This window comes from Scyliorhinus torazame, chromosome 13 (assembly GCF_047496885.1).
Source record: "Scyliorhinus torazame isolate Kashiwa2021f chromosome 13, sScyTor2.1, whole genome shotgun sequence".
Taxonomy (NCBI): Eukaryota; Metazoa; Chordata; class Chondrichthyes; order Carcharhiniformes; family Scyliorhinidae; genus Scyliorhinus; species Scyliorhinus torazame.
In genome coordinates this window covers 1,763,315-1,786,175 of record NC_092719.1, presented here as the reverse complement: position 1 = coordinate 1,786,175, position 22,861 = coordinate 1,763,315, and the positions used below count along the sequence as shown (strand labels likewise).

General features: G+C 49.2%; 1 protein-coding gene across 2 annotated transcripts in view; it reads left to right on the top strand.

The window, feature by feature from the left end:
- sema3ab (sema domain, immunoglobulin domain (Ig), short basic domain, secreted, (semaphorin) 3Ab) overlaps nt 1–22,861 on the top strand; it is a 597,101-nt gene that overhangs the window by 393,182 nt on the left and 181,058 nt on the right. For both annotated transcript variants that reach the window (XM_072470939.1, XM_072470937.1), the window contains exon 5: nt 4,697–4,816. In XM_072470939.1, the coding sequence (XP_072327040.1) occupies nt 4,697–4,816 (120 nt within the window). The remainder of the gene's footprint in view (nt 1–4,696; nt 4,817–22,861) is intronic.

The window sequence follows — 22,861 nt, the reverse complement described above, 5'->3', positions numbered from 1 at the left end:
TTTTACTGGCTGCCAAAAGTGGGTAAATTTAACGGCACCAGCCACTTTGCGAGGGCGGGGAGAGGGTATCTGGGTGATGGTGGAGTGTTGAGACCCACCAGGGTGGGGTCAGGTGCTTGGGGTGAGTTGGGTGGCCTGGTGGGGGTAGTCACAGGAGGTCAGGTTATTGGAGGAGTAGTGGAGGGGGTTGGGTGGGTAGTTGGGAGGATAGTTGAGTGAATAGAAAAGTCATCAGAGAGTGGGGTTGGGAAGGCAGTTGGGAGTGAGAGATAGATAGATTGAGGCAGTGGAAAGGTCATGGGGTGGGGTTGGGATGATAGTCAGATAGTTGGGAGGGTAGATGAGACTGGGGTGAGGGTCAGGTGGTTGAGGAGATGGGAAGTAGTCAAAGGGGCTGGGATGGGGTAGTCGCAAAGGGTGAGGTGGTTTGTGGATAGTTGGGAATAATGAGATCAGTTGGATATTGGGTGGTCAGTGGATGGGGTAATAGTCAGGAGGGGCCAGTGGGGGGGGGGGGGGGGGGGGGTGGCGGGGGAGAGGTCAGTGCTGTGACTACACAGGATTTGAAATGGTTTTACTTCTTCTAACATTTCCTATGTAACTATTCTGCTCAGAGTTCCGGAACCATCTGAAGTTTCTGCTTCAAATCGAAGTATTGGTTTACGTTGGTTGCAGGATAATTGTCTGTCGGAGGTTTAAACTTCCCAAGCAAATCCTCTGCAGTCTTTGTGTTGGGACTTCCAAGGGTCCCCCAGTGAATTTTCCGAGGTATCTTCAGAGTATGAGAACATGGAGAATGGGAATCCTGGCCCGATATCTCTGTACCCAACCCCTCTGTGTATCAGCACAGTCAGGGTTGGGATAACTGCGTCACTTTAATATCTAAAATGCTTCAAACCTTTTCAATATTAAAATCACTTTGTAATACCGAACGATTTTCTGGTCAGTGGATATTGTCCACAGAAGTAATGTTACTGCACCAAACTTCATTCACTGAAGTTTAAATTTTTAACAGAATACTGCTAAATGTAACAAATGAGTTTTTTAATGGGATTAACCAACTTTCGTATTTCATCAAATTAATATTAATCTCTTTTAGAGAAAGTCACAAATATTATTTTAGTACATGTATGTCCCAGTGTTATTTAATATTTCCGAGTACTCTGATTTAACATTTCCATTGCAGAAATGTCACAGAATAATGTATACATGGAACAGGCTTCATGCAAAAATACCTGTAGGTGTATTGCAAAAGAAAATCTGCTGTAGCGGAATCGATTTGGAAGCTATAATAATATGTATAATACAAACACAGTGCAGCTAAAATTGCCGCCTATTTGTAAAGATATAAAAGCAACAATCACTTATCAGGGATTAGGTAAACACACGGCGGATTCATTTATTTCGGCTAGGCAAATGGATAGAACGCTTGAAGACACCAACAACAGAGCTGTGTGGGCTGTGTTCTGCTCACAGTGAAACTGAGACTGGATCACATGACACACTTCCCTTCCAATGATGACATGCTGCTACCCCTTAAAGACAGATTGCAACATGAACTGGCATTTTGTTTGTTGAAGGAAGGGGTTGCGGCTTCTGATGTTTCAGTTCCGCTGAACCAGGTTTGAAGGTGTCAGGATGAATATGCTGAAGTTTTGTTTGAATCACAGAATCACAGAAGTGTTAGGGTGAAAGGAGGCCATTCAGCACATCGTGTCTGCATCAACTCTCCAAATGAGCAGTCTGACTTTGGGCCATTCTCTGTACCCGTGCACAATCTGCAGCAGCTGTAGAATATTTTTTTCTTCAGGGTGGTATGTGGGTGGAATCAGCTACATGGGTGAGTCTTATTTCTTTAATTTTTAAAGGAGGGCGTGGACCATATCCAGGTCCTAACTCCAGTAGTTTCTGAGGTCCAACCTCCTGTCTGATCTTCCCGGAGGGAACGTAGTAACAGGCCTCCTCTGTGAACCCCGTCCAATTAAAGATGGGTGAGCAAGCAGGAGTGTCAATGGGGGGTGGCTTGACGCTCTGGGCTGCTGACAGTCCCTCGGGAGGTTGTGGGACTGTGAAGGCCCCTGTGAAGGTCAGCAGGAAGTGGCTTCTGAGCGTTGTAAAATTAATGTTTCAAATAAACTGGGGTCACAGTTGCCAGGCCAACCGTGTGGAGGAGAGCCCTCAGTGTGGAATCAGCCCACCATCTGAAAAATCCTGGCAATGTTACTAATTCGCCCCTGCATGGGACCCTATTTGCTGCTGATTTGCTACTTGCTCCTGTTGGGCAGGAAGCTGGCACAGTCTTGCTCAAAGGTGAAATGTTGTCAGTGAACCTGCCAGCACAGGATTTTCTCAATCTCGCACTCACCCCCCCCCCCCCCCCCCCCAACATCCTGAAGGTGGCCCCCACAGCGCGTTCCCCGGGCAAAGGGCCATCGACATTGACAGGATCGGAAGATCCTTTCGACGTCCAATGGCGACCTGTCTCTGCTGGGGTGTTTCTAACAGAGAAGGGATCCCCATCATAATGTGAAATTGATCCTGTGTAAAACTTAACAACACACCAGAATGGGATTATTTCACAGTAACATTGCCAAACGGTTCCGATTCGTATTGGTCAGTTCTGTTTAGCTAACGAATGATTCCACTGTAATTATAACCGTCATTTAACCCCCTGTGGCTCTGTCACTGGATCTGATTGATTCGCAACAAGAGATAATAAAATAAGCTTCGAGAAGTCATCGATGTGATATTTTAAGCTGACATTTTTAAAGTCTTACGCCTACAGTGAATTATCTGTCTGGAAATGAATGAAATTTCAGTTGAGGCGATTATTTTATCTGCTCAATCCTGTCACGGGCCTTTAACAGGAATTTGTCTTTAAAACTTTACTCTTTGCACCATTCAGTGACTATCTCTGGCTGGATTCTTCAACAGTTTCCAATTATCACCTAGATCCCAATGCCTTGCGTCAACCATGAGGTTGTTTGTTTTATAATGATTCGTGCGGTGAAGCAAAACCCAAGAAAATAATACAATTTTAAAATATATCTATATACTCTGCAAATACATTTAGACCATGAAACACTCCAGTTTATCGATCGTCTTGCCTGTATTTTATTATTTGCTGTGATGTTAGTTAAACTCTCGGTAAACTGCTGCTGTTTCTCCCCTGTTAAAGTTCTGTTTGAAACGTTGCCGTTCAATTCCTTTAAAATCCCAGCATCCGCACCTCCCCAGATCTGTTCTGGCTCAGTCTAAGAGACAGCAATGATCACAGCAGCATTAATACAGCAAAGTCTCAATCACCGTTCATTACATAAGCGACGGAGCTGCAAATGGTTAAATATAGGCGTAAGTTATTAGCTTAGTGAGCATAATTGTGTGAATCATGACACCATTATTTCCTGAACAGTCTCCCCAGTGATAACAGCAAGTCTTCAACCAACCCTGGCCTATCGATTCCTATAAGGAATCTATCAGCTGACTGGAAGATAGTTTATGTCTAAACATGTTCAAGATCTGCAGGATTAGTTTACATTTCATCAACCTCAAACTAGCCCGGGAATTACATCCGAGATAAGTGTATAATTGAAAACAATTTGTTTCCTACACATAAATAGTTAACTTTTCCAATTCCAACGTTTCAGAGTAGATGGGGCTCCATATGGGTAAATAACACGTCATAATCAGCAAACCATGCCCGTTAGATGTTTATCTATCTTAAAATAATAGTGGTTTGATATGCTTATAGTTAGGGGTGGTTTGGGGTGTGGTTGGGGTGGGGGTTAGGGTTGGGTTTGGGGTTAGGGTTAGGGTTGGGGTGGGGGTTAGGATTTGATATGCTTATAGTTAGGGTTGGGGTTGGGTTTGGGTTTAGGATTGGGGTTAGGGCTAGGGTTTGATATGCTTACGATTAGGGTTTGGGTTGGAGTTGGTGTTAGGGTTGGGTTAGGGTTGGGGTTGGGGTTAGGGTTGGGGTTGAGGTTAGAGTTAGGACTAGGGTTTGATATGCTTACAGTTAGGGTTGGATTTGGGGTTAGGGTTGGGTTGGGTTAGGGTTGGGGTTAGGGTTGGGTTTGAGGTTAGGGTTAGGGCTAGGGTTTGATATGCTTCCAGTTAGGTTTGGATTTGGGGTTAGGGTTGGGTTGGGTTTGGGTTTAGAATTGGGGTTAGGGCTAGGGTTTGATATGCTTATGGTTAGGGTTTGGGTAGGAGTTGGTGTTCGGGTTGTGTTGGGTTCGGGTTAGGCTTGGGGTTAGGGTTGGGGTTCGGGTTGGGGTTGAGGTTAGGGTTAGGGCTAGGGTTTGATATGCTTACAGTTAGGGTTTGGGTTGGGGTTAGGGTTGGGGTTAGGATTTGATATGCTAACAGTTCTGATGTCTGAACTATGTACGCACTGTACGATTAATGGATTCAGTATCCATTTGCCATATGTTCTTCAGAAAGTTACGCTTTGTTATTGCAGAAGACATTGTGGGCAATAAGAGTGGAAATCTTCCCGCTTCTACATTGTTTATTTCAAAGTAAGGAGCAAAACTGTCTTACTGCTGAAATGGAAATCTTCAATGTTTTCAGAATGAAGACAGCAGCTTCAGAAATAGACAGGAAGATCCAAAAAATGTTAGAGTTGAAGACAGCTCATGTATAAAATCTTGGACTAATCATCTGAATTCCTTTCATGTTATCTCTCATGCAGAAAGAATGTGCAAATTTCATCCGCGTTCTGCAGCATTATAACCAAAGCCACCTGTATGCCTGTGGAACAGGAGCTTTTCACCCAGTCTGTGCCTACATTGAAGTTGGTCATCGGCCTGAGGTAAAAATAACTTTTCCTCCTCCCCTACACATGTTTTTTATTCTTCCAAAGCACTTTTTGTGATGTATTGTTTATATTTTTGTTCCAATACAAGAAACTTGTCTCATCCCAAACTATACCATTGCTCACAGGGTGAAAAGGAGACATCATAGATATTGTCAGATTGTTATTTCTCTCATTATCATGTTGTAATTTGGCTCCTAGATATCAAGTGCTTCATTTTCATTTATGTTGGAGCAATTCTCCCTCCGCTTTGCGCCTTGTGCACATCCCGCAATACCCCAAGAATAACGGGAGAGCCCCTAAACGGGATTTGCGCCGGGCGCCATATGGTACGTGATATTCCCAGCCCACAGCACCCAACGCAATTTGTTTCACTCATTTAAATGTACATTTCCAAGTTTTACCCAGTCTCCCAGCTCTCTGAGTCACCGCCCATGCCAGCGCAACATGAGGCCGATCAGAATCATAAGTGGTCTCCATCAACAGAGGCCAGAAGGGATGACCACACCGTGGAACGCAGAGGCCTTTGGAGCCCGTGGGTGGTCGGGGACATGGCAGGGCAGGTGCCCCCTGCCATGTTGGAATTGCCAGGGGGCCAAGGGGCAGGTCTTGAAAGGGCCATGACCAATAAAGAAGGGGATTGAGAAGGGGCCTGAAAGGAGAACCGGGGGTGGAGGGCCTGTTTCAGTTGGGGAGTCTCTGATGGTGGGGTCTGATGGGGAGAGAGTCTGATGGGAGGGGTTGTGAGGAGGGGGAGGAGGGGGAGGAGGAGAAGGAGGGGGCGGGAGGGGGCAGGGGGGAGGAGGGGGAGGGGGAAGGGAGGGGAAGGAGAGGGGACGAGGGGGAGAGGGAGGGGAGGGGAGGGGAGGGGGAGGAGGAGGTGGGGGTGGGAGGAGGTGGAGGGGGAGGGGGAGGAGGGGGGTGGGAGGGGCGAGGGTGGGGCAGGAGGAGGGGGGCAGGGGGAGGGGGGCAGGAGGAGGGGTACGGGAGGGGGAGGAGGGTGAGGGGGAGGAAGGGGGCAGGAGGGGAGGAGGGTGGGAGGAGGGGGGCAGGGAGAGGGGGCAGGAGTGGGGGAGGAGGGGGGAGGCAGTGAGGAAGGAGGCGGGAGGGTGTCCGCCATTGGCCAGTAGCAGGTCCATCTGCTCCCGGTGCTGCCAATGGGGTTCCTCCTTTGAATCATCCCACGGCGCCTGGAAACTTGCAGCGGGGGTTCTGCCATTGGCAGGACTGGAAAATTCGGCCTTGGAGCTCGGTCGTTCCCATCTGCCAACAGAGGGGAAAATGGATTAAAATTTGCTGTGTTTAACTTTCTCTAATCCAACGTTGATTGAAGAGCTGGGCAATGCAGCAAAGCCAAAATGAGTGAAGAGGAAAATAATAAGGACAAGGAAAGTGGTGACACTGACCACAGTTTTCCAATTCCATGCGGCAAAGGGAAATTAACATAAATAACTTCCCAAAAAAGTAACTCTGTGCTGACAGACCACACAACACCAAACATGATGCTGCTGGCGCACGAGAGAAACCGCACTCAGGAAATCACCACAAGAGAGATGTGGAGGCGTTGGCTATTATAGTTCCTTGTGCTTTGATTAGAAAACCTAATGATGCTATAATTGTTTGATGTGACATGTGGAACGTTATTCTCTGTTTCTGTTGAGGACCCTGCAAAGGGGGATACTGTGTGTTTGAGTTTTTTTGTGAAAATTAGCTTAGCATATTTCTTAAGAAAAAACAATTCTGTTGAAATTCTTTGGCTGGGAGTTTCCACTTCACAGCTACCAGCTCTCCACTTTCCATTCTTACTTGAATGGGTGGAAGATCCTCGGATGCCAACTGCAAAAGCAGAAAATGCCATGTTTTATTTGAATTGGAATGCCAGCAAGGATTGTGCCAAATTCACAGGGACCTTTTCCTTTAACTGCTGCCCAGCAATCAGAAGGACAGAACATATGGCATGAATATATATTGGCACATTTAGAGCACCGCTCCTATTTTTAACACTGCTTGTGGTTAAACTTTAGTGCAACTCTTCTAGATCAAGGACAATGAGAGAAAATATGCACGTAAAGACTTGTAAGATTTGGAAAACTAATCCAGCAAAATTCAATGTAGGTGGCTTTCACGGAAAGATCTGCCTCAACACCTGTAAAGCATGTTTTAAAAACTCAAAGGAAGATGCATTTAGATTGTCTGCCAAATCAGTTTTATTACACAAACAACCTCGCGATTTACATGTGATTAATGCCGTAGAGAGAGCAATTTTCCACCAAGCATATTCCAAGGTTATACTGAATGTCAGGAATAATATTCACCTGACTCTTGCACCTGTTGCTTGTGGATCTTTTCCACATTTTTGGTGAATGATAACGTGATGTAAATGTTGGTCTCAATGTCCCAGGTACTGATTACTCTGCAATGTTTTACAAATGTGATGTTAAATCTTTGAGCTACAAAATGCTTAACGCCAAAGTGTTTCAGTAGAAGAAGAATCTTCCAGAATATTGACTGAAGGAATATTTGAAAAATAGCAAGGTCAGGTTGTCAGGTGGGTATGGAGAAAGCTGAACAACCGATTGTTCAGCAGAACATTATTGGAGCTGTTTCAGCATTTGGTGCTTCGAGCAATATATTCGGAGGGAAAAATCCAGCAATAAACATTTCTCTCTGGCAGGAGATGAGAATTTGTACCTTCTTTCCAGCCTCCTCGCAAGAGTCCCACTATTCTGTACATTTTGCCTTTGCAGGGAACTGTTCTGCTGACGTAGTAACAACGCGTATCAGCACACAGCTCCACAGTAAGTCCTGGAATCTGAATCTGGGCACTGCTGGATGCCGACCGTAAATCGTGTTAGACAACAATGTTCAATCTCTGCTCAGTACTGACAATTACACATCAAATGTACAAATATCTCTCACGGGATAGGGTTATCAATGATTTTTCTAATGAAGGAAATTTCCAGAGTTAAAACTTAACAAACATTTGCTTGTATAACCCTGGAATATGTAAGCAGTGTGTGCAATCCTTCTGTAGCGAGAGATATCAATCAGATTGAAATGATCCAAACAAGTGGTACAGGATTCTGCAGGAAGCAGTGTGGGAAATACAGCAGTGTCACATCCTGGATCGGAAATTTGGAATGGGAATCTGTGGTAACGCGGCAGATCCTGTGGAGAGGCAGATGGCGGGTTTGTAATTGATTCCCGGATCCGCGGTTCCAAGCTCGCGGACCGACGGTTGGGTGTTGACCAGTTGACACCCGGGGAGTCGAGGAGTAAGGTGGCATTTTTTGTCCTTCTTTGCAAATGGTCAAACTCCAAAAAACAAATGTATTAACTTTCACCTGCCGAGTAGTTGTTGAGCATTGTGGCTATTACATTGGCGATGAGGAAAATCGCCGGCTTCTGAAGCCGGGAGGCAGGGAGGGTGTTGTGGGGGCTGGGGGGGCTAGGAGGGTGTTGTGGGGGGGCTAGGAAGATGTTGTGGGGGGGGGCTAGGAGGGTGTTGTGGGGGGTGGGCTAGGAGGGTGTTGGGGAGGCAGCTAGGAGGGTATTGGGGGGGCAGCTAGGAGGGTGTTGGGAGGGGCTAGGAGGGCGTTGGAGGGGCTAGGAGGGTGTTGGGGGGGCTAGGAGGGTGTTGGGGGGGCTTGGAGGGTGTTGGGGGGATAGATGGGTGTTGGGGGGGCTAGGAGGATGTTGGGGGGACTAGGAGGGAGTGGGGGGGCTAGGTGGGTGTTGGGGGGCTAGGTGGGTGCTGTGGGGGGGTGAGAAGGGTGTTGTGGGGGTGTGCTAGGAGGGTGTTGTGGGGGGTGGGCTAGGAGGGTGTTGCGGGGGGTGTGCTAGGAGGGTGTTGTGGGGGGTGGGCTAGGAGGGTGTTGCGGGGGGTGGGCTAGGAGGGTGTTGGGGGCAGCTAGGGGGGTGTTGGGAGGGGCAAGGAGGGTATTGGGGGGGCTAGGAGGGTGTTGGGGGGCTAGTTGGGTGTTGGGGGGCTGGGAGGTTGTTGGAGGGCTAGTTGGGTGTTGGGGGGGCTAGGAGGGAGTGGGGGGGCTAGGTGGGTGTTGGAGGGGCTAGGAGGGTGTTGGGGGGGCTAGGTGGATGTTGTGGGGGGCTAGGAGGGTGTTGGGGGGCTAGGTGGGTGTTGGGGGCTAGGAGGGTGTTGGGGGGGCAAGGTGGGTGTTGGGGGAGGTGCTAGAACATAGAACATTAGAGCGCAGTACAGGTCTTTCGGCCCTCGATGTTGCGCCGACCTGTGAAACCACTCTAAAGCCCATCTACACTATTCCCTTATTGTCCATATGTCTATCCAATGGCCATTTGAATGCCCTTAGTGTTGGCGAGTCCACTACTGTTGCAGGCAGGGCATTCCACACCCTTACTACTCTCCGAGTAAAGAACCTACCTCTGACATCTGTCTTATATCTATCTCCCCTCAATTTCAAGATATGTCTCGTGCTGGACATCACCATCCGAGGAAAAAGGCTCTCACTGTCCACCCTATCCAATCCTCTGATCATCTTGTATGCCTCAATTAAGTCACCTCTTAACCTTCTTCTCTCTAATGAAAACAGCCTCAAGTCCCTCAGCCTTTCCTCATAAGATCTTCCCTCCATACCAGGCAACATTCTGGTAAATCTCCTCCGCACCCTTTCCAATGCTTCCACATCCTTCCTATAATGTGGCGACCAGAATTGCACGCAATACTCCAAATGCGGCCGCACCAGAGTTTTGTACAGCTGCAACATGACCTCATGGCTCCGAAACTCAATCCCTCTACCAATAAAAGCTAACACACCGTACGCCTTCTTAACAACCCTCTCAACCTGGGTGGCAACTTTCAGGGATCTATGTACATGGTCACCGAGATCTCTCTGCTCATCCACATTGCCAAGAATCTTACCATTAGCCCAGTACTCTGTCTTCCTGTTATTCCTTCCAAAATGAATCACCTCACACTTTTCTGCATTAAACTCCATTTGCCATCTCTCAGCCCAGCGCTGCAGCTTATCTATGGCCCTCTGTAACTTGCAACAGCCTTCTGCACAGTCCACAACTCCACCGACTTTAGTGTCATCTGCAAATTTACTCACCCATCCTTCAACGCCCTCCTCCAGGTCATTTATAAAAATGACAAACAGCAGTGGCCCCAAAACAGATCCTTGTGGTACACCACTAGTAACTGGACTCCAGTCTGAACATTTCCCATCAACCACCACCCTTTGTCTTCTTCCAGCTAGCCAATTTCTGATCCAAACTGCTAAATCTCCCTGAATCCCATGCCTCCATATTTTCTGCAGTAGCCTACCGTGGGAAACCTTATCAAACGCTTTACTGAAATCCATATACACCACATCAACTGCTTTAACCTCATCCACCTGTTTGGTCACCTTCTCAAAGAATTCAATCAGGTTTGTGAGGCACGACCTACCCTTCCCAAAACCGTGTTGGCTATCTATAATCAAATTATTCCTTTCCAGATGATTATACAGCCTATCTCTTATAAATCTTTCCAAGATTTTGCCCACAACAGAAGTAAGGCTCACTGGTCTATAGTTACCGGGGTTGTCTCTACTCCCCTTCTTGAACAACAGGACAACATTTGCTATTCTCCAGTCTTCTGGCACTATTCCTGTAGACAAAGATGACTTAAAGGTCAAAGCCAAAGGCCCAGCAATCTCCTCCCTAGCTTCCCAGAGAATTGTGGGATAAATCCCATCCGGCCCAGGGGACTTATCTATTTTCACACTTTCCAGAATTGCTAACACCTCCTCCTTATGAACCTCAAGCCCTTCTAGTCTAGTAGACTGAATCTCAGTATTCTCCTCGACAACATTGTCTTTTTCCTGTGTGAATACTGACAAAAAATATTCATTTACACCTCTCCTATCTCCTCGGACTCCACGCACATCTTCCCTCTACTGTCCTTGACTGGCCCTACTCTTACCCTAGTCATTCTTTTATTCCTGTCATATCTATAGAAAGCTTTAGGGTTATCCTTGATCCTACCTGCCAAAGACTTCTCATGTCCCCTCCTGGCTCTTCTTAGTTCTCTCTTTAGGTCCTTCCTAGCTAACTTGAAACTCTCGAGCGCCCTAACTGAACCTTCATGTCTCATCTTTACATAAGCCTCCTTCTTCCTCTTGACAAGTGTTTCAACTGCATTAGTAAACCACGGTTCCCTTGCTCGACCACTTCCTGCCTGCCTGACAGGTACATACTTATCAAGGACACGCAGTAGCTGTTCCTTGAACAAGCTCCACATTTCCATTGTGCCCATCCCCTGCAGTTTTCCTATCCATCCGATGCATCCTAAGTCTTGCCTCATCGCATCATAAATGCCTTTCCCCTAGATATAACTCTTGCCCTGCGGTATATACCTATCCCTTTCCATCACTAAAGTAAACGTAATCGAATTGTGGTCACTATCACCAAAGTGCTCACCTACCTCCAAATCTAACACCTGTCCTGGTTCATTACCCAGTACCAAATCCTCGCTTCTCGTTGGATTATCTACATACTGTGTCAGGAAACCCTCCTGCACACATTGGACAAAAACGGACCCATCTAAAATACTCAAAGTATAGCGCTTCCAGTCAATATTTGGAAAGTTAAAGTCCCCCATAACAACTACCCTGTTGCTTTCGCTCCTATCCAGAATCATCTTTGCAATCCTTTCCTCTACATCTCAGGAACTTTTCGGAGGCCTATAGAAAACCCCAAACAGGGTGACCTCTCCTTTCCTGTTTCTAACCTCAGCCCATACTACCTCAGTAGACGAGTCCTCATCAAATGTCCTTTCTGCCACTGTAATACTGTCCTTGACTAACAATGCCACCCCTCCCCCTCTTTTACCACCTTCCCTGAGCTTACTGAAATATCTAAACCCCGGCATCTGTAACAACCATTCCTGTCCCTGCTCTGTCCATGTCTCCGAAATGGCCACAACATCGAAGTCCCAGGTACCAACCCATGCCGCAAGTTCACCCACCTTATTCCGGATGCTCCTGGCATTGAAGAAGACACACTTTAAACCACCTTCCTGCCTGCCGGTACACTCCTGCAACTTTGAAACCTTACTCATGACCTCACTACTCTCAACCTCCTGTTTACTGGAGCTTATACTCAGGTTCCCAAGCCCCTGCTGAACTAGTTTAAACCCTCCCGAAGAGCATTAGCAAATTTCCCCCCCAGGATATTGGTACCCCTCTGGTCCAGGTGTAGACCATCCCATTTGTAGAGGCCCCACCGACCCCAGAATGAGCCCCAATTATCCAGAAATCTGAAACCCTCCCTCCTGCACCATCCCTGTAGCCACGTGTTCAACTCCTCTCTCTCCCTATTCCTCGTCTCATTAGCATGTGACACGGGTAACAACCCAGAGATAATACCTCTGTTTGTCCTAGATCTAAGTTTCCACCCTAGCTCCCTGAATTCCTGCCTTACATCCCCGAACCTTTTCCTACCTATGTCGTTGGTACCTATGTGGACCACGACTTGGGGCTGCTCCCCCTCCCCCTTAAGGATCCCGAAAACATGATCCGAGACATCACGCACCCTGGCACCTGGGAGGCAACACACCAACCGGGAGTCTCTCTCGTTCCCACAGAATCTCCTATCTATCCCCCTAACTATGGAGTCTCCAATGACTAATGCTCTACTCCTCTCCCCCCTTCCCTTCTGAGCAACAGGGACAGACTCTGTGCCAGAGACCTGCACCCCATGGCTTACCCCTGGTAAGTCGAAGTCGTCCCTCCCAATAGTATCCAAGGTGGTATACTTGTTACTCAGGGGAACGACCACAGGGGATCCCTGTACTGACTGTTTCCTCTCCAGGTGGGTGTTGGGAGGGGGGCTAGGTGGGTGTTGTGGGGGAGGGGCTAGTTGGGAGTAGGGGAGGGGGCTAAGTGGGAGTTGTGGGGGGGCTAGGTAGGTGTTGGGAGGGGGGCTAGGTGGGTGTTATGGGGGGGGGCTAGGTGGGAGTTGTGGGGGGGCTAGGTGGGTGTTGGGAGGGGGGCTAGGTGGGAGTTGTGGGGGGGCTAGGTGGGTGTTGTGGGGGAGGGGCTAGTTGGGAGTAGGGGAGGGGGCTAAGTGGGAGTTGTGGGGGGGCTAGGTAGGTGTTGGGAGGGGGGCTAGGTGGGTGTTGTGGGGGGGGGCTAGGTGGGAGTTGTGGGGGGGATAGGTGGGTGTTGGGAGGGGGGCTAGGTGGGAGTTGTGGGGGGGCTAGGTGGGTGTTGGGAGGGGGGCTAGGTGGGAGTTGTGGGGGGGCTAGGTGGGTGTTGGGGAAGGGTTTGACTTCAAAGTTGAAACAAAAATCTCTACAGCAACAGCACATTAAACAAAAATGCCCCTTTTTGCAAAATCTCTGTTTTTGACCCACAGCCTGAACACTGCGTTCCTGACGCTGAAAGACTCGGTTATTTTTTCGACATTGAAAGATTCTCTATTTTTTGTCACAAATGAAATTTCAGGAGAGGAAAAGCAAAAACTAATTCTGCTTACAGTATGTGGCCCCCAAACTTAACGTCCTTTCGACACTGGGGGCGCAATCTAACGGGCGTGCCACGACGGGCAACTCCCCATGAGCCAGTTAGATCGCGGGAACATCCGAAATCGGGAACCGCGCTGGGCGCCGATCAGTTCCCAATCTTACCAGCCCGCTCCCGTTGGCAGGATCCGAATCCCGATGCAGCGTGGCGAGACACCAACAATCACCAATGAAGACCAATCTCCATCCCGTGAACGGGAAGGAAGCCTGATCGAACAGCCTCTCATAATCTAACCGCCGACCCAGTGAGAGGTCACAAGGGTGCCGTTTATTTTTTAGTCATTTTTATTATTGTCACAAGTAGGCTTACATTAACACTGCAATGAAGTTACTGTGTAAAGCCCCTAGTCGCCACATTCCAGCGCCTGTTCGGGTACACAGAGGGAGAATTCAGAATGTCCAATTCACCTAACAGCACGTCTTTCGGGACTTGTGGGAGGAAACCGGAGCACCCGGAGGAAACCGGAGCATCCGGAGGAAACTCACGCAGACACGGGGAGAACGTGCAGACTCCGCACAGACAGTCACCCAAGCGGGACCCTCCAGTGCTAACCACTGTGCCACCGTGCTGCCCTTGGTTCCCTCCCCGGGTTTAGCACCTATTTAAAATCATGAAGCTGGCGCAATCGGAGGAGGGGTGGAGCCATTTCGAAATCGAGCAATCAGCCCAGGTACCACAGGGCTCGGGTGGATGGGGGAGCCCCCGGGTGGGGCAGGGGGGGGAACGGGCTCAGTTGGGGCTGGGGGGGGGTGCCCCAGGGCTGGAAGGTGATGGGCTCAGCGCCCACGGGTCCAACATGCGGTATGGGTATACACGATCCCCCCGGATCGTGTATACCCATACCAGGGGCAACCTCAGCTGCTGCCTGTTCGCCTCACCATTACCCCCATGGTGAGGGTCCCTTTAACTCCCACTGACCGTGGTGGCCTCTGGCCGCACAACTGAAGGCCATCACTGATATAGAACTGACAATGTGTTTGTGATGTGAGCACTCCGCAGCGTCCAAGTGGATTCCCGTGGGGAGACGCAGGCGAGTATTACTGCCTGGCTTCCCAATTAGACCGTGACGCCTGGATACTGGAGGCATCAACACCATAGAGGCAGCAGCCGACATTGACACACCCAGGAACTGGGCCCCAGTTATGCGGGGCATAGACAGAGTGGATAGTCAGAGACTTTTCCCCAGGGTAGAGGGGTCAATTGGGGGCATAGGTTTAAGGTTCGAGGGGCAAGGTTTAGAGGAGATGTACGAGACAAGTTTTTTACACAGAGGGTAGTGGGTGCCTGGAACTCGCTGCCGGAGGAGGTGGTGGAAGCAGGGACGATAGTGATGTTTAAGGGGCATCTTGACAAATACATGAATAGGATGGGAATAGAGGGATACGGACCCCGGAAGTGTAGAAGATTGTAGTTTAGTCGGGCAGCACGGTTGGCACGGGCTTGGAGGGCCGAAGGGCCTGTTCCTGTGCTGTACTTTTCTTTGTTCTTTGACCAGAGGGAGGGAACCAGCGCCGGGTCCAGGTAATGTTCCCGGCTGGGGTCTGGGGTCCGGGTTCTATAAGATATGCAATGGGCTGGTGGGAAAAACCAGTACCTGGTGCCCTCCGGCAATGACAAAACCGGAGGTCACCATCCACACAAACTACAAAGACCATTGGCGGCTCCGCCATTCCTGAGACCAAGTCTTGATGCCGGGAAGGATTTGTGGAGTTTCCACGACAGCAAAACTGTCGCCGCACCTGGACCGATTCAGTAATTGTGGAGGGGCTCGAACTGACGCCACGTGGAACACAATCAGTTCCAGTGAGAAACGGTGTTGGATTCGTGACAGACACTCAGGAGGCTGACAAGCTGCAGCTGCAGATACGCACTTCGCTCCCTGCACACATCAACCCAACCAACAGGATGGCACAGGTGGTGCTGGACGCGCCCATACAGCTGATGGGTCGGCTGGGGTCAGAGGGCACTGGGGGGGGCTGTCCTGGGGGGGGACCTATATGGCCCGTGGCACTAAATACACAATGGGCAGTCAGTGGCATGTGCAGCTGCACCACTGCCTTGCCGGCTGCGGCCATGGTGTGCTGTGCCCATCCACCCTGACCACAAGACCAAATCCTGGCCACCCACCGCAACTCCCCCTCCGGCCCTGGCAGAAGCTCGTACAGCACAGCTGTCAGGACACTATGGCGATGTCGGTCATTTTCCGTACCCCCTTCCCCCTCAGCAGCCAAACCGCTAGTTCCACGGTTATTAAATGTGTGAACCTCGCCATCGGGGGAGGAGCATCACGGAGGCCCCGGAGAGTATCGGGTTGGACCCTCGAATGATGTGCCAACGATGTTTACTCTACGTGCGTTCTGGAATGTATTGATGCCACTGTCGAGGCGACAGAGAATTGTGATTTGCCGTGAAATTGGCACCCACCGTGATTTCGGCACGGGAATCAATTCTGGGCCCAATCGTGTTTCCGAATTCCTCGCCGGTCGACAGAGAATCCCACCCCATTTGTTTCTAAGACAATGTTTCAACATCTTTCTTCCCAAGGACAACCCCACAATGGAACAAGCTGCTAAAAGAAATAGTCACAGCTCCAATCACTGGAAATCTTCCAGACCCATCGTGAGATTATTTCCGTCTTAATATGTTAATTTCCAGCAGGCTGTGGTTGGTTTAACTCCTACTCCCCGTAGGAATGATAGTGAATGTGGATATCAGTCTGTGATGTCGACACAACTAAGCAGAAGTGTTGTGGATTGGAAGTCCTTCTTTATTTTAATTTCTTCGAATAGCTCATCTTCTTATTACGCTCCTGAACCAGGCAAATTAATATGTTCATTTTATATTTTAAATACAAATATGAAACAAAATCGGAAAATTGGAAAATGCTCTCGAAATCTGGGATAGTTTCTGGAAAAAATGCCGGCAGAGAAGCTCTTCATCATGTTCTCCAAAATATTTGAAAATATAGTCTGAGTAAAGTTTCAATTTACAGGGGAAGATGAAAGATTATTGATCTAGTTATCATTCACAGTCCCTGTCAGGTCATTTAATTACTTTTGATTTATCTCCCCCCTGTACAATCTGGTTTCCTCTCCAACTCTCTGTCTGCCCTTATTTCCTGTTGTCTACACTGCTGGTCAATTCCTGGCTGTTTTATTTTTGCTACCTCTCTCTTGCGTCTGGGATTCTTCTTGTGTTCTGAGTTACAACATAGAACATAGAACTGTACAGTACAGTACAGGCCCTTCGGCCCACGATGTTGTGCCGAACTAGTCTGAAACTAAGATCAAATCAACCGACTCCCAATGATTCTGGTGTGCTCCATGTGCCTCTCCAATAACCGCTTGAAAGTTCCTAAAGTGTCCGACTCCACTACCATAGCTGGGAGTGCGTTCCACGCCCCAACCACTCTCTGAGTAAAGAACCTACCTCTGACATCCCTCCTATATCTTCCACCATGAACCTTATAGTTATGCCCCCTTGTAACAGCTGCATCCACCCGAGGAAAGTCTCTGAACGTCCACTCTATCTATCCCTCTCATCATCTTATAAACCTCAATTAAGTCACCTCTCATCCTACTTCGCTCCAATGAGAAAAGCCCTAGCTCCCTCAACTTTTCCTCATAAGACCTACCCTCCAATCCAGGCAGAATCCTGGTAAATCTCCTTTGCACCCTTTCCAATGCTTCCACATCCTTCCTATAATGAGGTGACCAGAACTGCACACAATACTCCAAATGTGGTCTAACTGAGGTCTTGTACAGTTGCAACATAACCTCACAGCTCTTAAACTCAATCCCCCTGTTAATAAATGCTAACACACTAGAGGCTTTCTTCACGGCTCTATCCACTTGGGTGGCAACTTTCAGAGATCTATGGACATGAACTCCGAGATCGCTCTGCTCCTCCACATTCTTCAGAACCCTGCCGTTGACCCTGTAATCCGTATTCAAATTTGTCCTACCAAAATGAATCACCTCACACTTATCAGGGTTAAACTCCATCTGCCACTTTTCAGCCCAGCTGTGTATCCTATCAATATCTCTTTGCAGCCGACAACAGCCCTCCACATTATCCACTACTCCACCAATCTTGGTGTCATCAGCAAATTTACTAACCCAACCTTCAACTCCATCATCCAAGTCATTGATAAAAATCACAAATAGCAGAGGACCCAGCACTGATCCCTGTGGTACCCGCTGGTGACTGGGCTCCTGGATGAAAATTTACCATCTACCACCACCCTCTGTCTTCTATGCGATAGCCAGTTACTGATCCAATCGGCCAAATTTCCCTCTATGCTATGCCTCCTTACTTTCTGCATGATCCGACCATGGGGCACCTTATCAAACGTATTACTAAAATCCATGTATACATCAACTGCTCTATCTTCATCTATGTACTCAGTTACCTCCTCAAAGAATACAATCAAACTTGTGAGATAAGACTTACCCCTCACAAATCCGTGCCGACTATCCTGGATTAAGCTGTATCTTTCCAAATGATCATAAATCCGATCCCTCAGGATCCTTTCCAATAATTTACCTATGACTGAAGTGAGACTAACCGGCCTATAATTCCCAGGGTTATGCCTATTCCCTTTCTTGAACAAGGCGACAACATTCGCCTCTCTCCAGTCTTCTGGCTCTATTCCTGTCGACAGTGAGGACATAAAGATCAAAGCCAAAGGTTCTGCAATCTCATCCCTCGCCTCCCAAAGAATCGTAGGATATATCCCATCAGGCCCAGGGGACTTATCTATCCTCAGGCTTCTCAAAATTTCGAACATATCTTCCTTCCTTCTGCTCAGTGAGTGAATCTCTTTTCTGCCTCCAAGTTAGCGGCTATTCAAATTGTTCATTTTAGTTTTTTGAGTTTCTAATCTATCTACCTATCGCAATTTCCCCCTCAATTTTGTTGTTCCCCATGATTTTCTTCTCACTTTCTTGTACCAAGACTGTACTTATAATAATAATAATCCTTTAAGGGATTGCAGCAATACATCACTCAGAGGAGGTGTGTCATGTGATCCAGTTTTGGTTGCAGTTTTGCTTTAAGCAGAGCAGATCCGGACCACTCTCCCGCTTTGAGTGTTAGAAATGTCCCAATAATTGAATCCACAATGTGTTTACAAAATTGCTTATCATAGCATTTACAGTGCAGAAGGAGGCCATTCGGCCCATCAGGTCTGTACTGGCCCTTGGAAGGAGCACCCTACTTGAGCTCACACCAACAGGTGGTACGGTAGCACAGTGGTTAGCACTATTGCTTCCCTGCGCCAGGGTCCCAGGTTCGAATCCCGGCTTGGGTCACTGTCTGTGTGGAGTCTGCACGTTCTCCCCGTGTCTGCGTGGGTTTCCTCCGGGTGCTCCGGTTTCCTTCCACAAGTCCCGAAATTCGTGCTGTTAGGTGAATTGGATTTTCTGAATTCTCCCTCTGTGCACCCGAACAGGCGCCGGAGTGTGGCGACTAGGGGATTTTCACCGTAACTTCATTGCAGTGTTTATGTAAGCCGACTTGTGACACTAATTAATAATATTAAAGCAAAATACTGCAGACATCGGAAATCAGAAATAAAAACAGAAAGTGCTGGGCAAACAAAGCCAGTCTGGCAGCATTGGTGGAGCGAGAAACAGAGTTAACGCTTTGAGTCCTAAACGGTTCTTCAGAACTGGAGCGGGATAGAAATGTGCGGCTTTTATGCTGTTGAAAAGAAGGTTTTTTGTTGTGATATTGATTGGCCAGAATAGCGGAAACCTGCTTCAATAGACTGTGGGATTGATGTCCACTGAGTGACAGACTGGATCTGGGTTTAAGATCTCCATCACAAGACAACCTCCCTGATAGTGCAGCAGGTTCTCTGTACTGCACTGGAGTATCAGACACGTTTTTGTGCTTAAATCCATGGATTGGGATTTGAATCCACACCCTCTGCCTCGGAGACAGAAGTCCTATATACCAATAGAGCCGTGAATTAGGATTGAAGGCCTATTATTTGATCCCATAGAACATTTGATACTGATCTTCTCTGTTATACCAGTCATTTGTTTTGTTGAGTACAATGCCCCGGGGGTTGTAATGAATGTGATGTGACGCACCCATTATTCTTGAAAGAAATATATTAGTTATCCTCATTTGAAATCCATTCCTCAGTGTAATGGACTGAGATGTTTCCAAAATGTTATTTATTATTTCTAACCATGAAACTGAAATATCCTTAATTATTTAACTTTCCATCCAGTATTCCTGTTTATCTCCCCCTGAGTAATGCTGCAGTTTCACGGAGATGTCTAGGAGGGAGGAATGGTTTTCCGATCAGACTGGGTTAGATTCCCTGCCACCATCCATTTAAAAAATGAGTTGAAGTTCAGGCTAGTCAAGCCTTCTAGTGTTCTGTTTGATGTGTCTAATATACGTTTGTGTCAATCCGTTTCCAGAATATTCCACTAATAATAGGACAATTGTTTTTCTGTTCTGAGATTGTGAACAGCACTGTGCTTTATCCTGAGTTAATTGGCTGTCATCACTGGATATTGTTATGAAGCAGTGCCAAGTGTTTGATCACAGTCTCAATGATTGTCAATGCTGGCAGATTTCACTTCTTTCACATCACAGAAAATTACTCTTCCAAAGGCGGGAGAAAGAGGTTAATTGTGGATGAGTCGGCCACCCTTTACCAAGCTAAGGTGATGACATATTCTGAATGATCTCAGCAACTTCAAGCAGAAAGATTGAACTCATTTCTAAATTACAGCCAGAAACATATCAGAAGGTTATTCAAGAAAATTGAAAATGTCTGCTCTTCAATTCCTGTCACCGTGACACTGGTCAGTGTTCACATCATCAAACAATGCTTCATCAAAACACATTTCTAAAATTATATTTAGCCTGGATTAAAACATCCAATTAACTTCCATAAACATTTGATATGAAATGGTTCTATGGATAGATATTTTTCTTCCTGATATTTTGGGTATTGAATGTTGTTTTAAAAGTTAGATAACAGGCTAATCACAAAGTAAAACTGTCTGCAGGGCAATATATCCACCGATAGGCCGAGAGTCATGTGTTCTGAACCCAGTCACAAATTCCAAATTCATATCAACGTTGCAGTTAATTACCATCAGTTACGCTTGTCTTGTTAGGCTGGACCCGCACGTCTGTCTTCATATGTGGTGGATTCAAACCCCAATTCAGAACTTGGCTGCTTCGTGACAGCGATGCGCTGAGGGGATTGTGCGGTGTCAGTGAGGGGCTGGGGGGATTGGGCGTGTCAGTGAGGGGCTGAGAGGATTGTGCGTGTCAGTGAGGGGCTGAGGGGATTGTGCGGTGTCAGTGAGGGGCTGAGGGGATTGTGCGTGTCAGTGAGGGGCTGAGGGGATTGTGCGGTGTCAGTGAGGGGCTGAGGGGATTGTGCGTGTCAGTGAGGGGCTGAGGGGATTGTGCGTGTCAGTGAGGGGCTGAGGGGATTGTGCGTGTCAGTGAGGGGCTGAGGGGATTGTGCGTGTCAGTGAGGGGCTGAGGGGATTGTGCGTGTCAGTGAGGGGCTGAGGGGATTGTGCGGTGTGAGTGAGGGGCTGAGGGAATTGTGCGGTGTGAGTGAGGGGCTGGGGGGATTGGGCGTGTCAGTGAGGGGCTGAGGGGATTGTGCGGTGTGAGTGAGGGGCTGAGGGGATTGTGCGGTGTGAGTGAGGGGCTGGGGGGATTGGGCGTGTCAGTGAGGGGCTGAGGGGATTGTGCGTGTCAGTGAGGGGCTGGGGGGATTGGGCGTGTCAGTGAGGGGCTGAGGGGATTGTGCGGTGTCAGTGAGGGGCTGAGGGGATTGTGCGGTGTCAGTGAGGGGCTGGGGGGATTGGGCGTGTCAGTGAGGGGCTGAGGGGATTGTGCGTGTCAGTGAGGGGCTGGGGGGATTGGGCGTGTCAGTGAGGGGCTGAGGGGATTGTGCGGTGTCAGTGAGGGGCTGGGGGGATTGTGCGTGTCAGTGAGGGGCTGGGGGGATTGTGCAGTGTCAGTGAGGGGCTGGGGGGATTGGGCGTGTCAGTGAGGGGCTGAGGGGATTGTGCGGTGTCAGTGAGGGGCTGGGGGGATTGTGCGGTGTCAGTGAGGGGCTGGGGGGATTGTGTGTGTCAGTGAGGGGCTGGGGGGATTGGGCGTGTCAGTGAGGGGCTGGGGGGATTGTGCGTGTCAGTGAGGGGCTGGGGGGATTGTGCAGTGTCAGTGAGGGGCTGGGGGATTGGGCGTGTCAGTGAGGGGCTGAGGGGATTGTGCGTGTCAGTGAGGGGCTGGGGGGATTGTGCGGTGTCAGTGAGGGGCTGAGGGGATTGTGCGGTGTCAGTGAGGGGCTGGGGGGATTGTGTGTGTCAGTGAGGGGCTGAGGGGATTGTGCGTGTCAGTGAGGGGCTGAGGGGATTGTGTGTGTCAGTGAGGGGCTGGGGGGATTGTGCGTGTCAGTGAGGGGCTGGGGGGATTGTGTGTGTCAGTGAGGGGCTGAGGGGATTGTGTGTGTCAGTGAGGGGCTGGGGGGATTGGGCGTGTCAGTGAGGGGCTGAGGGGATTGTGCGTGTCAGTGAGGGGCTGGGGGGATTGTGCGGTGTCAGTGAGGGGCTGGGGGGATTGTGTGTGTCAGTGAGGGGCTGAGGGGATTGTGCGTGTCAGTGAGGGGCTGAGGGGATTGTGCGTGTCAGTGAGGGGCTGAGGGGATTGTGCAGTGTCAGTGAGGGGCTGAGGGGATTGTGCGTGTCAGTGAGGGGCTGAGGGGATTGTGCGGTGTCAGTGAGGGGCTGGGGGGATTGTGTGTGTCAGTGAGGGGCTGAGGGGATTGTGCGGTGTCAGTGAGGGGCTGGGGGGATTGTGCGGTGTCAGTGAGGGGCTGAGGGGATTGTGCGGTGTCAGTGAGGGGCTGAGGGGATTGTGCGTGTCAGTGAGGGGCTGAGGGGATTGTGCGTGTCAGTGAGGGGCTGAGGGGATTGTGCAGTGTCAGTGAGGGGCTGAGGGGATTGTGCGGTGTGAGTGAGGGGCTGAGGGGATTGTGCGGTGTCAGTGAGTGAGGTACCCTCAATAACGATGCTTAGAGTGTAAACGGTAAAGAAGGCTTTATTAGACTAAGAACTATGTTAGAGCTGAGGCAAGTGCTGACTGCTGCACAGCCCATGAGGCAGCCCTTTATATATGGCTCACAGATGGGCGGAGCCAGAGGCAGAGTCCCCAGGGTTCCAAGCCTGGTCTTAAAGGGGATATCACCTTACATGATGATAAGGCAGTAACCGTTCATCACATTCACCCCCTGTTTAAAAAGAGTCCAGCGGGGGTGAAGTGCCATCATAGGTCCATCCGTCTCGGTGGCCGGATCGTCCTCCTCGACCTCCTCAGTTCGGGCGGTGGTGCGGCGGGCACGGACATCCCAGTTGAGGGCACACCCGGGTGCACAGCGGTCGGAGCTTCGGTCCGGGTCGGGGCAGAGGAACTAGGCAGGGCCGGGGGTAGCGGAGCCGGCGCCGGC